Here is a 14,344-nt window from a genome sequence, read left to right as displayed (position 1 = left end):
AGCTCCCTTCTGATGCAGACGTTCTTCAGCTTTTACCTTGATTATGCCTATTTGTCAGCTTAACTATGTGCAAACTGATCCATAGACCTTTTTCATTATTCCAGCATGATAACACTTTCTCTAAATTTGCTGGGACTTGAACTCATCTGCGGAGTTTCACAGTAGTTGTCTTTTACTCTCAAGGCTGGCCTGGTTCGGTACGCGATCACGGGTGGCCCTAAGGCTATGGGGCTGTTCTGTGGAAGCACACAGTCTGTAACCAGCCTCTTTGAATGTGGTGTGAGTGCTGAAGCAGGAGTCTCTCGAGAATCTATCCTCAGTTAATGCTATGAAAACAGCTTGACACATAAAAATAATTTCAGATGCTTTGCAGCAATAGATTTACAGATGGTCACTTTTAAGCCAACTCTTTATTCACATACTACAAAAGCCTTTATTTTCACCTCTTATGTTCCCTTCTAGCAGATTACTACAAAATCCAGACTTTTCAGTCTGCCATGCACAGTCCAGGAAGCACTGCTCTGTTTGCTGTGGAAGTCGCCCCCTACTTGGGGAGGAGGGGCTGACAGAACCAGTTTCAGTAGAGAGGTAGTTCTTGGTTTAAAAAGTAAACGGGCTGTTTCCCACACACTGTGACTTCACAGCTGACCCGTGGTACCTGGTTTCATTGGCAAGTTTCCAGTATCTCTCTCGCAAAAGGAATGCTGCACCTTTTGGTTGTCTCTGACGAGTGAAGATCCCCTTTTTATTCCCCATTGCTCTCTGCGGTGCTAAAAACAAGGTAAAAGGTGTTTCAGATGACTTCTGATGGGCCAAATCGCAAACAACCTGGAGCCAAGCTGGGCAGCACTAAATAGAAATGTCCTCTTATAGTTTAGGGTTGCTTTGTCTGAAGTGGCCACTTAGTGGGTTAAAGATTTAAATACTACTGCTCCCCCAAAATACCTCAGCTCTCTGGTGTGTTAATTTTATGTCTGTTAGGGGAAAAAAATCCAAAATTGTTACCTTGCAAAATAAGGTTTAAAACATGGGTACCAGCTCCCTGGTAACTGGAGTGGAACCAAAACAGTGTTACCCTTGGAAAGGCTTGGGTCTTTCTGAAGAGACAACTCTCCTGGTGGGAGCCAGAGTCCTGACAAGTCAAAGGTGCCTAGGTGGGATCTACTAGATTTCAAAGTCCTCCTGGGCAGACTTCCGGTGGGTCCACACTGCTGGTGCTTGGTCTGCCAGAGCTGAAGCCAGGAAGGAAGCCAGGAAGTCAGGGCTCCGCCCTCAACAAACTCTGTCTACCCGCTATGAAACCACAGCTTGTTAAATGGAAAGGAGGTCCTTCTCACTGAGAAGTTCAAGGCAATAATAATTTCCTCCACGATAAGCAAATGCCAGGCACAGTGCCAAGCACTTCGTCAAATGGAATCCCTCCATCAACCTGCCAGGTGTTAGCTCTATCCCCACTTTACAGGCCTGTTAAAGGGTAGGTAAGTTGCCCAAGGTCACATGGCTAAAGCTAACTTCTTACTACACAGAGCCGGTGCACTTATTCACAAAACTAGATTGCCATCCAGGATACTTCCAGAAGCCATTAATCTCATTTGCCAAGCAGAGTAGAGGCTTGTGTTCTTATTTTTTCTCATTACCTCTTTCTATGCTAATTTTTAATTCAACTTTAACCTTCCAAAGATCTGCCTTGTCCCATAAGTAGTTTAATTCTCACTACTACCAAATCCTTCCCACCTCCCCAAATTGCTATCCTAAGTTTATGGTATATTAAGATACTAGTAACCTGAGGTGTAGAAGGAAATGGGGAACACTCATTTGGAACTTACGTGAGGTAGCCCTCATCTATCCCCTCTGGAGAAAGAGCACAGGTCGTATTCTCTTTGAAGACTTACACACTCCCCATTCAAAATGCTTTGAAACTTACCTGGATTCAGTGAACCTGCCTTTTACAAGTGAATAATATAAAACAGACCAAAATATCTTGAGTTTCTTGGGCTTTGTACCCTACTCTGGAATAATGAGTGTATCTCACAATTAAATTCAATACGAGGTCTACTTTTTCCTTATGCCGTTGTGAAACAGACAAAGGCAAGTTAGCCATTTTTGCCTCGAGATAGGAGGCTCTCCCATTTGCTTTTTTACCATAAAGTGACTGGAGAAGCAGGCAAGTGATTGCTGCTTGCTAAACACAACTTAATTTTCCTAGGAAATTCCCTATGTAGCCTACATAGATTAGATTAGCTTTCTCCCTCTTGTTTCCAGTGTTCTTATAACCAAATGTCCTGAACTGAAAGGCCAACCTAAGAAAATCAGAAATGGTACATTCCATAAACCAAACGGCCACTTACACTGGTCAGTCATAAAATCAGCAAAGTTCCAGATGAGCTCTCCAACCACATATTCTTTGCGTTTTTGATCTAGAACCAAATGATACTGTTCCAGCAGACCTTTCTGGTACTCTTCACTGAACATCAGAGGTGGGTCCTGGAATTCAAGGCAGAGACAGAAGTTAAGAGTCAGAACTGGCAGAATTGTAAATGTTAGATAAAAATAGAGATCCACATGATGATGACCAAAATATCTGTCCCCATGGTGGGCTGTGGTGACTGCAGGCCTCACTGGAGCAGGTATAGAGACACAGCTAGGCTATGACCTAGCCCAGGGTAAAAAAGAAGAGATTTTTTCAAAAACTTTAATTGGTAACTACTTTATTTATAAACCGAATTTGATATTTGCTTTATCTTACTTTCCCATCTCTGTTCACCAGTGCAGTCTTAAAGCTGAACTACACTGGAAGTAGAACTATGTCTTTGAATAATAATTTAAAACAAGTTTTAAGTAGCTGCAGGTGCATAATTTGAGAACTAGTGTGACTCAGATTTAACTCCCCTCAGATCTGTCTGTATCTGGTCTGGGTAAGTAGCTGTGGTTTAGCACATTCATCTGTTCAACAAATAATTATTTACTATCTGCTTACATGGTAGGCATTGCAGATTAAGCGATAAACAAGAAAGTTAAGTGTCCCTGCCCTCAGAGGCTTTACAATCTAGCAAGGACACAAGGCAGAGGTGTGATGAGGGTGAACAGGGAGCATGAAAACCAGGAGCTGGGGGGATGTGGAACAGGGGGAGCTGACTGAGACGGGGGCCACAGAGCTCCCTGAGGAAATACGCACGCTGAGACCTGCCAGGGCAGGAGAAGGCCATCCGTGACAAAAGCAGGCCCCATCTATGCACTCACTCAGTATTCGGTTAAGAGCTCCCATGTGTTGTGGATTAAGAATGATCTAGATGTTGGCTCATAAAGTCTGAGTTTTCATCTCATGGGAATTTTGTGGGGGCTCGAGTCTTACATGCTCAAGGACGCAGCATTTCAGTCATTTTATGCGAGAACAGAACCCTGCTGGCTTGGGCTTTCCTCTCCAAGAAGAAGGATTGAAATGCTATATAGAATACACTGAAAATATAACTGTACGATCCAAAGTTGAACATGAGGAGAAGGCAAGATGTAGATTTTCTTACTTTGTTTTAATGGAAATGACCCTGTATTGTCTCATGCTAGCCACGTGTGGCTATTTAAACTTAAAACTAAATTAAACTAACTCAACTCAGTGATACTAGTCACACTTCAAGTCCTCAATAGCCATGTGTGGCTAGTGGCCACCCTTTTGGACAATGCAGATTTACAACATCATCATCACTGCAAAAGGTTCTACCAGACAGTCCTGACCTAGACTCAGAGTTAAAAATTCAGAATTGGTTACCTTTTCAAAGAGGGAGAACAAATATGCACATACTTTGTCTTTATAAGGTATTTCCCCATACATTACCAGTTTGTAGAAGTGGCATTCTGTGTAAGCAAGATGAATTTAAGGGCGTAAACAGAATAATATAGTCCATTGTGGAGAGCTGTTCAACATACTGAGGATAAGCAAATTAAGAAATGTGCGTCAACAAGGAATCCCAGTAGTTGTGACTGATGAGTGTGAGGTGGCTGGGGTGGGGATGAGGGGCTGGCCTGAAAAAAACTCCCACAAGACAAAGCAACATATCTTTGGTGAGGAAGTGGAGAAAAGAATGAGAAAAATTGATTAAAACCTGCTCCAAGATTTTACTCATTCCCTCAACAAATCATTTGGTACCTGCTGTGTGCCGGACACTGCTGAGTGCTTGGGAAGCAACAATAAATGGTCTCCCTCCTGTAGCCCATAGTGTGGTCAAGGAGAGAGCCAAAGAAACAAGCCAGGCACTGCATAATGCCATTTCGGTCGACAAGCGCATATACACCAGTGGCCTCGTAAGATTAGTACCATACAGCCTAGGTGGGCAGTAGGCCATACCATCCGGGTTTGTGTAAGTGCACTCTGTGATGTTCGCATAAGGATGAAACAGCTTAACAATGCATTCCTCAGAACTGATCCCTGTCTTTATGCAACTCATGGCTGTAATGACAGCACATAGTCAGAAATGCTGAGACAGAGACTGAGGAGAGGGAACGGTTTACTCTGCCTGGGGCACGGGGGGCAAACCTCACCAAAGGGGACAGCTAAGCTGAGACTTGAGCACTGAATAAGAATCCCTTAGTTGGCAATTGTGGTGCTAACGTGGGCATTCCAGGCAGAAGGAATACTCTACGCCAGAGCAGGAGCCACTGAGCACAGTGAAAAGGAGTCCAGGGTCTAAGAGTGGACACAGAGGAGGAAGAAGCCCTGGGAGAGGGCAGACAGCAAAGTACCTGACTGCCCTGACCAGGGATGAGGGCTTCATCCTGTGGGCCAGGCTCCATCCCCTAGACCACAGGATGGAGCCAATGACAGGACTAGCTAGCAAGACCACTTGGGCATCCAGGAGGGGACTGTCTGGAAACAAAGCCAATAAGGAGGCTGAGCACCAAGCAAGTGAGGCAGAGGCCTGAGTCCTTGGCTGCTGTGAGTGGAGAGGAGCAGGCTGGCCTGAGCATGAAGAACTGCACGGAGATGATCAGTACACGCGAGGGACAGGGAAGGAGGCACACTTCCAGCCTGGAGCAATGAGTGACATCACTGTCTAAGAGAGCGAAAAAATAAACAGCATGTTCTATACTACTTACCTGGTGAAACCCTGCAATGGTTTCTGCTCCATACTCGCTCTGAATAATTGGCTTCTGATAAGTCCTATACCACTTCTCAAACTGGGTTGCCAGCTGTAGCTGAATCACTTCCATATGCCCGTAGTCCTGATACCAGGAGTAGTAACTATTCACACAGATGACATCCACATATGGCGCCTAGGACAGGAGCATTAAAGTTTGTTCACAAACCAGAAGACTGGATAATAGCGTTAGGACTCTCACACTCAGGGGACTCTTCTGGCACAGAAGGTAAGAAGGGGATGCAGAAAATTATTTAGATGCTCACAGGTGGAGGAAATACATTCAGGAAGTGACTGGAATGGAGCAAGTCTCTAATTCTGGGCTGACGCTGCTGACCTGGCTGCTCTGGTGAGGGCCATGAGAGGCAGAAGACGCACTCGGCAAGCTGCCCTCAGTGGAAGCCCAGGGCCCATCCCACTGGATTTTGCTCCTCTCTAGGTGGTAGTCCCCTCCCTGGTCTTCCTTCAAGCTGGCCCTGGAGAAATGCTCCCAACTGAGGGACAGATGCAGTTTTTCTGCTCATAAACAATCTCGATTCATCATGCCATACGTGAGCTAGTGCTGTGGGCCACAAAGTGGCCGGAAAATTCCCTCCTGGGAAGGAGGCTGAAATGACGGGGTGGGACTGTCTCGCTTGTAAACAGTGAACTCAGGACTGAGCAGCAAAAGCACGCGAGCCCAACTATCTAGTCTCTAATGTCACCTGAACACATGCACATCTCCAAAGTCTGCACTGGGACTGAGGCAGTCCATCTTCCCAAGTGACTGCAGCCCCTTTCCAGACTGCAGTGGAGAGATGCAGGAGGAGGAGAAAGCTGGGGGAGGGACCTTCGGGTGGACACATCGACACGGATCATACACCCCACCAGATGAGTCTGGCAACCGTCAGAACACGCCAGGCACAGGCTCCCCACCCATGTGAGAGATGAGAACAGGAAGAGCTGCCACGCAGCTCCGGAACGCCCAGGGCTGCCTGTGCTGTGCATGCTGGTGCTTTACCACAGTCTTTACGCTTCTTGGAAGAGGTCTTCTTGAGAGATGACAAAGGAACACTAAGGTTGCAAACCTTTTAACAACCATGTTAAAATGACAGTGTTGACAATTTAGATTTGTATATAGCATCTTCTCATTCATTCTTTCTTTAGGTGATGTCTCTTTCTGGAGCACTTTCCTCTTAAGTACCGGCCTTCAGTTCTCTAGTGAAGAAGCATTTTCTTGCCCCCATGTTTTACAGCTTCAGTGCAAATGAACACAGTTTCTGAGGGGCTCTGATGCCCAGGGAGGTGAGGGAGATCGTGTGGTCTAGCGGCTGTGTGAGCCTGTCCCTTCCATTCTCCGTCTGAGGGGCTGGATCCAGTCAGTGGTTCCCAAAGCCGGCTGATAACTGGAATCAGCGAGCAGCTCTTTAAAAAGTCGGGTTCCCACCCTGGACTTACTAAATCAGAGTCTCAGAATCCAGAGATCTGGACTTTCAAACAGTTTCATTAGTGGCTCTGACGATCAGCCAGACGGGAGAAACACTGGACAATGACAACTTCAAGCTCCCTTAAACCGTCGCCATTTTATGAGCAAATTAAATTGAGATTAAACAAAATTAAACTGAGGTGCATAAAACATGGAGTCTGCACTGAGAGCGGGTTAAATCGCCCCGTGCCCAGCCCCCTGGATGCAGGACCCACACTGCCTGGTGAACAAGCAGGTAGTTATCTTTAACCTAAAGATCATCTATGAAAATGGCAGGACTGGTTGCTCACAGTTCTTCCCTGCAGTGCGTTTGAGCAAGCATCAGGGCTGCACCAGAAGACAGGCAGAGGAGAAGAGAAGAGGTGCGGAGACCCCAGTCTCACCCCTAGGTCTGCTTCATAGTTGGAGTTGGTCACAAAGGTCACAGGCCGGGAAGGGTCCAAGTCTTTGGTGTGGGCGATCAGCGTCCTGTCCACGGAGGGCAGAAGACATGGGCTCCATCAATCCAGGAAGGGCTCTCAGACACCCACCTCTCATCTTCTCCCTCCCATCTTCCCCAGCCAAAGCAAAAAACAAAACAACTGCTCTCCTCCCTACCTTGAAGTGTTTTTCAGGTAAGCAAACATGTTCCTCTAGTCTTAGATCATGTTCCCTGACATCATTCTTTCTCCCTCCCCAAACCCTACCCCTCAGAGTAGAGGCCATCCTTACAGAAACAAGCAGGCATGCAGAGCTGAGGTCCTTGGGCTGGCCACTGCCAAAAACTAGGTTCTGAATCTTTGAAAAAGCTCTTGAAAATCAGAATGGATGGGGTGTGGATTAGGATGGATACTAATTTAACAAATAATTAGAGAATGTGTGCTAAGAGGCAGGCTGTGTGCTGGGTACTCACAGCCACATCCATAGCTTCATGGAGCAGTGGGAGCAGAGACACTCGCACACATACACATTACAAGTTGCAATTACGAGTGGTAGCAAGAATTAGGGTTCTATGAGACAATAACAGGGCACATAATTGAGACTGGAGAGTGAGTGACAGCCTCGCTGAAGAAACAGCGTTTATGCTGAATCACATTAACCAAGGAGGGATGGCAGGAACAGGGATGAGCCTGCGGTCAGGCTTGGCCCACGCACCTGTCAGAGACCTCGCTTGTGCAGGTCACCCTCATTCACTGTTTAAGCCTATATTTCTCTTCTCTTTCCTCACAGCTAGTTTTCTTTCCTTTACACCCTCTCACCATTGCTCTTCTCAGTTGAAGGCTGTGGGTTCTGCAGGCCTGAACAGTACCCCTTACCCTCGAGTCCCAAACCCACACTCTGAAACAGCCTGTTTGTCAAGTGGGAAGTTTCAAAGCCTAGCTGAGCTCCTTGGCCCGGGCAGCTCTCTCCATACGTTGCCCCCATCCCTGCTGCTGCAAAAATCATGCATATCCCTCTGTCCACCTCCCAAAAAAGCCCATCTGGAGCCTCAGGCACCCATTCCTAAGAGCCTCTAAATACTCCTTTCATCCTCACAACAAAAATTCTGCCCCCCAGCCCTGGCTCCACACATCCTGCACCCCACGCACTGGGAGCTGTCTTTTGCCCAGATGGGTCCCCTCCTCAGAGCCTTCCCTCCTCTACAGACAGGGCTCAGCTCCAAGCACTCCGTGAAACAGGGATGCACCGTCGGCCTCAGAAAGTGTTCCAACGGCCTCTGCTGCCTCTGCAGCAAGTGAAATAGTAGTTCCTCTTTGCAGGCTAAGCTACAACTGTGCGACTGTAAGAGAAAGAACCACAGAAACACCAGGGGGCGTGGTGGGGGGGGCAGCCTCCCTCAGAGAGTAAACCCTCCCACTATGGGAAGACTGCCCCCAACTGGTGTTTCTGTCCATTGCAAGGGGGGGTGGGGAGGTGGGGCAGAGAGGGAGGAGTTATTGGCATTTCAAGAACAGGACCATGAACTTTGGATGGCCTCGTCCTGTCAACAATGTGACTTTAGAATACCTGGAATATGCATGTTATTGAAAAACCTGTTTACAATTATATGCCTAGATAAGCTGGTTTTATAAAGCCTAACTCCTTCACAGATGAGCCCAAAGCATCACAAAGTGTTTTTTGGAATTTTAACATACACTAAATTTCCCAGGAATAGAGATACCATAAAAAGTGAGGGAAGATTATACTCGGTTTTGTTTGGAACTTTACCACAAAGAAAGTGCCGCCTGTGGTGTCAGAGTCACCACCATGGTGGCCTGCAGTCAGCTCTGTAGCTGTGTGCAGGGGATTCCACACTGAGGTGTAAGTGTTTGCCCTTCACTGCATCTTCTGGGGAGTCAGGCCCATGCATTCAAGTATTATTTGATAAATGACTGTCCCTTATACCACAGTTAGGACATGACATTATTTTCTTTTTTAACTTGAAGTTATGTGTATAAGTAGGGTAGGTTAACTCTGGATTTCATTTCAGGTATGAAAAGGGGACACTGGCTCTCATGGAGTTGAAATCACAATTTGGGTGGGTAGGTGTTTGGTCCCCTGAAGTGACCAGGTATAGATGCACCCTCAAGTCTGGGCTGAGAGCAGATGTTGACTCTCTCACAGCACATGCCCGTCCCAAGGTTGACCTCAGCTCTCCCATGGCTGCCAGCCAAGGCTGACTGGTCAAAGGGCTGAGGTCTCATCCTTGGCCCAGCCTGGGGCCGGCGGGGGTACTCACTTGAAGTAGTAACCAGCAGGTTTCAGGTAGGAAGCAGGCTCATTGGCCACAGACCACATCACGACAGCTGGGTGATTCTTGTCCCTGCGCACCAGCTCCTCCATCACCTCCAGGTGGTGCTGCAGAGACACGTTGCTGTAGCTCTGCCTGCGGGGCAGGGAGAGGAAAGGGAGGTGTCATCGCTGGCCAAGTTGGGCAGGCTAAGCGGCGTGGGAGGTGGGCACTCACGTCAGCACGATGCCCACGCCTGGACTCTCGTCAATGACCACAATCCCATAGCGGTCACAGAGCTGCATCACCTCCTCTGCATAGGGGTAGTGGCTGGTGCGGAAGGAGTTGGCACCAAGCCAACGAAGCAGGTTGAAGTCCTTCACCAGCAGTGGCCAGTCAAAGCCCTTCCCTCGGATCTAGGGGACAGCAGAGCAGAGTGACCCCATGTCCTCTGTCCCTGTCCAAGACGCACTTCTTTCTAGAGCTGGGCCCTCAGGAGTCACGCCATTCCCCCTCTATCCAGCCCAAGCACTGGCTCTATCGGGCAGCAGTTTTGAGCAGTTTGCTTAACTGCTCTGAGCTGCCCTGAACCACTTCAGGGGGCATGTGGAAGGTAAAGATGAGAACCAGCCCCCACAGGGACCCAGGATTCTCGACTCACGTCAGCGTCTTCATGCTTGTTGACCCCATGGAAATAAAAAGGTTTGCCATTGATAAGGAACTGGTTCTCCGTGACAGCCACAGTGCGAATCCCCACAGGGAGAGCGTAGAAGTCAGACACGGGCCCAGCTTCTGTCTGTGCAGTGAGCCTCACCTGTGAAAGCCAAGCACTGTGCATGAGGCTTCCTTGATGGCCTGAGCCCCACAGAGCCTGCCCTTCAGCAGGAAGGCCCTCACAAACCACAGCGGCCCGCCTTTAGGACTGTAAGCAGAGGGATGCAGAAATTACAGGCTTCTGCCAATAGCAAGGAGGAATCTTTGCCCACTCTGCCCCTGGGGTCTGTTCTTCAAAACTGGATTTCCCTACCAAGGGCTGAAAAAAGTCAGGCTGGGAACACTTCAATCCAATTGACTCGGAAGCTCAGAGGACCATGTCTACCTGTCCACCTGTCCTGGACCCCTGCTGAAGGCAGGCAGGACTGCTGAATGGGGCAAAAGGCCTCCCATAACCCCAGTCCTAACCACCATTACCTCCAATGAGTATAGGTAGGCAGGGTGCTCATGCATCAGGTATGGCCACCAGAGGTAGGCGCTGGGCACCTGGAGCTGGCCCTGGTCCCCCGTCCCCTGGGCCACGACTTTGCCTTCCTCATCCAGAAGACGCACTTCCAGCTGGAAATGTTCACTGCCCTGGACAAAAACCTTGTAATTCACCAGCCCTGCAAGAGACAAGAGAGATCAGACAAGAGAGAAGAGGGAGAGATGCGACCTGGGTCACAGAGAAGAGAGCAGGCTGCAGCCACTACCCTGAGGAATCCGCTTGGACCTTTAGACTCCAGCCAACCACCAGTTATTTCTTGAGCTCAATCTGCAGTGAGGAGAGATTAAATGAGGGTGATACAATGGGGACAAGACATAGGATTTCCAGGAACCCTGAGCTATTCATCCTGAACTATGTGATTTTAGGCAAGCCCCACTTCTCACTGGGCCTTATTTCCTCACAAAATGAGATCAGACCACATGGGTATTTCTGAAGCCCTTGCCAGTGCAGACAGGCTGGATTTTAGCTTCTTAGGTGGATGGGAACCTGTGAGGATTAAGAGATGCTGGGAGAGCCCTTCTCCTGGGGGATCTTTCCAAACAGGGAACAGAGCCACTTTGGGCCTGGCTGAGGCAGATCCTGCCAGGAGCCCTCACCAGTGTTTTGGTCCATGCCAGTGGTGATGGTGATGTCATCAATGTAGATGGTGGGTGTGGTGTAGAGGAGCACAGGCCGATGCAGTCCCGCGTAGTTGAAGAAGTCAAAGTGTGTGTTCTGGACAAAGTAACCCTTGGGGTACCTAGGGTGGGAGGACAGTGGCCAACTGGGGCCTTACTCTGGGGCCTTCAACCTCACCTCTGCTAAGGCCACCTGCCCCTAGTGGGAAGACCACTGGGCAGGGTGGGAAGCGGGGAGAGGAGGGAGCAGGGTGCTGCTCACTTGGAGGTGTCCTTCTGGTAGAGGATGGTCCCTGGCGGCAGGGTGTGGGGGGTGAGCGTGTTGTTGATGGCGATGGTAATGCGGCAGGAGGACAGGGGCCCACTCTGGACCAGCTTGCTGACGTCAGCCTCGAAGGGGAGATGGCCCCCCTCGTGCTCTGCCACATGGACCCCATTCACCCACTGCAGACACAAGGAGATACGGGGAGGAGCAGCAGGCAGAGCATGAGGAGGGGTCCCTGCCGTCTCAGGCACTCCCTCAAACAGAAGTGCAGTATGTGGGGGCTGAGGGCCCTGCTAGCTGACACCTTCCTCAGGAATGGAGAAATGGAGCGCCAAAGTAGCAGACTAGGCAACCCACCCCAACCCAGGGCACAGATTCCAGTATAGGGCATGAGCACACTCCACCATCCACCCCAGGAAGCACGCTGTCAGGTGACAGCTGGGAACCAGGCACCCCAAGGCAGCCACATGCATGCTCAGCAGCTGCACCTGCCCACTCGCCCTGCCTGCTTCTTGCTGCACTGACCACAATGGCGTAGTAGTGGGCGCTGCCAATCCTCAGCACCACTCTCGTGCCCAGGTCCTGGGTCCATCGCTGGGGCAGGGTCACCTCCCGTTCATACCACACCCAGCCAACAAAGCTACGCAGCCGCCCATCCTGGCCGACGTCATTGAAGCTGGAGGGAACTGGCATGTCCAGGGTGGGGCCCGACTAGGGAAAGAAGGGCTAGGATCAGGTCCAGACCACCTAGGAATCTAAGACCAGGGCCCAGGCAATCCCCTTCCCCAAGTGCCAGGTCCCCAGGCAACCCTGCCTGCAGGAAGAAGGCAGGACAAGACGACTTCTCCCAGACCCTGGGATTCCAGGCCACCGCACCATTGTTATTCTTTGCCAGACTGTGACCAAGGTCTTTTATGGAGCTCATTTAATTCTCATAACTCCATGAAGTAGTCACTCACTCATTCAACTGACAGTGTACACTGAACACCTACAACACTGTTCTAGGTGCTAGGAATAAAAGAGTGAACAAGGCCTCTGCTGTCAGGTGCTATGAAGGAAATAAAACCTGCCAGGGTGTGGAGAGTGGCAGGGGACCATCTTAGGGGTCAGGGAAAGCCTCTGGGGCCAGGACCCACGGGACACTGCCTCCGGACATCCTGGCAGAACTGGGTGACCCTGAGCCCTGCAGGGAATCCCTTGAACCTCTAGACCCCTAAACATGTCAGACAGAAGGCAAGGCAGGAGTGCAGCAGAGAGCTCAGTAATAGCGTGAAAGCAGCCTGGGGCGGAGCTTCCTGAACACATCTGTATGCGTGTTTGCCCCCCAAGGAGGCAGGGATTCCCTCTGTCCTTCACAGCTGTATCTCCAGGGTCTGCCACAAGCCTTGTCATATAGTAGGGACTCCATACATGTTGGCTGCATGGGTGGATAACCTGCTGATGAGAGATCAACTGCCAGGATGTGTGTTTGCGTCCGAGGGCTGACAGGGCCCAGAAGTTCTTTTTCAGGGCGGACTGCACCAGGGTCTCCACGGAAAGGGGTGAGCGCAGGGCCACAACCCAGCCTGAGGCAAAAAGGATCTACAGAGACCAGACTCTGCAAGAGGAAGATGATCAGATGACTGCCCCAGGGAGGAAGGCTGGCCGGGGGCAGGGGCTGCTTTGCTGAGGAAACTATGAGCGTGGCACATGCTTGATTCCCAGCCCCCCCTTTTGTCCTCCCCTGCTGAATGCTGGGCGGCAAAGACCAAAAAAAGAGGATCTAAGAGAGGCGAGCGCCGGATGGGCACAAAGGCCTGCTCCAGTCCCAATTTTCAGACGATCTGACCCAAGTCAGAGGGGAGGTCTGAAGTGAGGTCCCTGACTGGCTGGGTGCCAAGCCCCATCCTCTACCTGAACCTTGGAACCCAAGGTCCTTCGTGCCAGGGCAGAGCTGGCCCAACGATGTCAAAAATCTCTCCTCCTGTTGCTGCCTGGCCGCTCGGTGCCGCGAACACTGCTCTAGCTCAGCCTCCCCCGCCGCACGGGGCCCCAGCGGGGGACTTGGCGCCCCCCGCCCCGGCCCCACAGAAGCCAGGCGCTGGCCCTCCGCCCGTTTCCTCCTTCTCAGTCGGCCGGCCGCGGCCTCCAAGCCCGTTCCCCTTTAACCTACTCCTCGCCGGCAGCTCCGAGGGCACAGGAGTAGCTCCCCACGCCCCCGACCTGGCTTCTAGGCGCTTCCCTGCCCAGGCCCCGTGCCCGGTCCCCACGGAGCCCGCACCTCCCGCAGCGGCGTGCGGTACCACTGCTGCTCGAAGCCCTGGCGCCGGTTGTCGGAGAAGTCGGCGCGGAAGCTCCAGAGGCCATCCAGCTCCTTGCGCTCCCGCGACGGGCTCTCCCGCGGGTACAGCATCCCGCCCTGCAGCGCCAGCGCGCAGCCCCAGAGCAGCGGGCCGAGCACGGCCGCGGCGCCCGCCGGCCCCCGGGCCATGATTCCCGCGCCGCTCGCCGCCAGCCGCCAGCCGCCAGCCGCCAGCCGCCAGCCGCCGGGCTCCGGGCGGCGCCGAGGGCGGGCCCGGGGCGGGGCTGCGGTCACGTGCCCCGGCCGAGGCCTCCCGCGCCATTTTGGTTGAAGGCGCGCGCCCGGCCCGGGAGGGCCGGGGAGTCTTGTGTTCCGCAGCAGGCGCCGTGCCCGCCAGAGGACGGGGCGGCGGCGGCGGCGGGCCAGCCGAGGGCCCGGGGTGGGGGTCTCGGGGGGAGGGAGCCGAGCCTCCCGCGCCGGCCCTGAAGGGCCGAGGTCGCCGGCTCGGCGCCAGCCCCGCTCGGCCGCGCGGTCTCTGCCTTCTCCCCGCCCTCCCTTCCGGGGTCGTCCCGCCCAGGGCGGCCGGTCGGGGCCGCAGGCCCGAGCAGGCCTGCGGGAGGTGGCCGACGTCTCTCTC

General features: G+C 51.8%; 1 protein-coding gene across 4 annotated transcripts; it reads right to left on the bottom strand.

Moving 5' to 3' along the window:
- Nucleotides 1–391: 391 nt before the first annotated feature.
- GUSB (glucuronidase beta) lies at nt 392–14,044 on the bottom strand. Of its 4 annotated transcripts, none has more exons than XM_070567865.1 (12): nt 13,687–13,971; nt 11,952–12,137; nt 11,424–11,605; nt 11,141–11,283; nt 10,475–10,662; nt 9,945–10,097; nt 9,521–9,699; nt 9,293–9,439; nt 6,978–7,062; nt 5,089–5,265; nt 2,349–2,484; nt 392–770 (listed from the first exon to the last, which is right to left on the bottom strand). In XM_070567865.1, the coding sequence occupies exons 1-12, from the start codon at nt 13,894–13,896 to the stop codon at nt 601–603; spliced, it is 1,956 nt and encodes a 651-aa protein (XP_070423966.1). In that variant the 5' UTR covers nt 13,897–13,971; the 3' UTR covers nt 392–600. The 4 variants fall into 4 exon arrangements, with proteins under 4 accessions (XP_070423966.1, XP_070423965.1, XP_070423969.1 ...); XM_070567864.1 differs by having other exon boundaries at nt 6,885–7,062; nt 13,687–13,960; XM_070567868.1 differs by lacking the exons at nt 11,141–11,283; nt 11,424–11,605 and having other exon boundaries at nt 13,687–13,960.
- Nucleotides 14,045–14,344: the final 300 nt, after the last annotated feature.

Source organism: Equus przewalskii, chromosome 12 (assembly GCF_037783145.1).
Source record: "Equus przewalskii isolate Varuska chromosome 12, EquPr2, whole genome shotgun sequence".
Lineage (NCBI taxonomy): Eukaryota > Metazoa > Chordata > Mammalia > Perissodactyla > Equidae > Equus > Equus przewalskii.
The sequence above is the reverse complement of the archived record's forward strand: the minus strand, read 5'-3'. Positions and strand labels throughout refer to the sequence as shown.

Excerpts from the sequence above, each read along its gene's own strand:
- GUSB (XM_070567864.1), bottom strand. The coding sequence starts at position 13,896 with ATGGCCCGGGGGCCGGCGGGCGCCGCGGCCGTGCTCGGCCCGCTGCTC. Across the intron at positions 11,606-11,951 it reads CCCACTACTACGCCATTGTG|TGGGTGAATGGGGTCCATGT; the intron begins GTCAGTGCAGCA and ends TTGTGTCTGCAG. Across the intron at positions 5,266-6,884 it reads ACGCACTGCAGGGAAGAACT|GCGCCATATGTGGATGTCAT; the intron begins GTGAGCAACCAG and ends CTCCTGTCCTAG.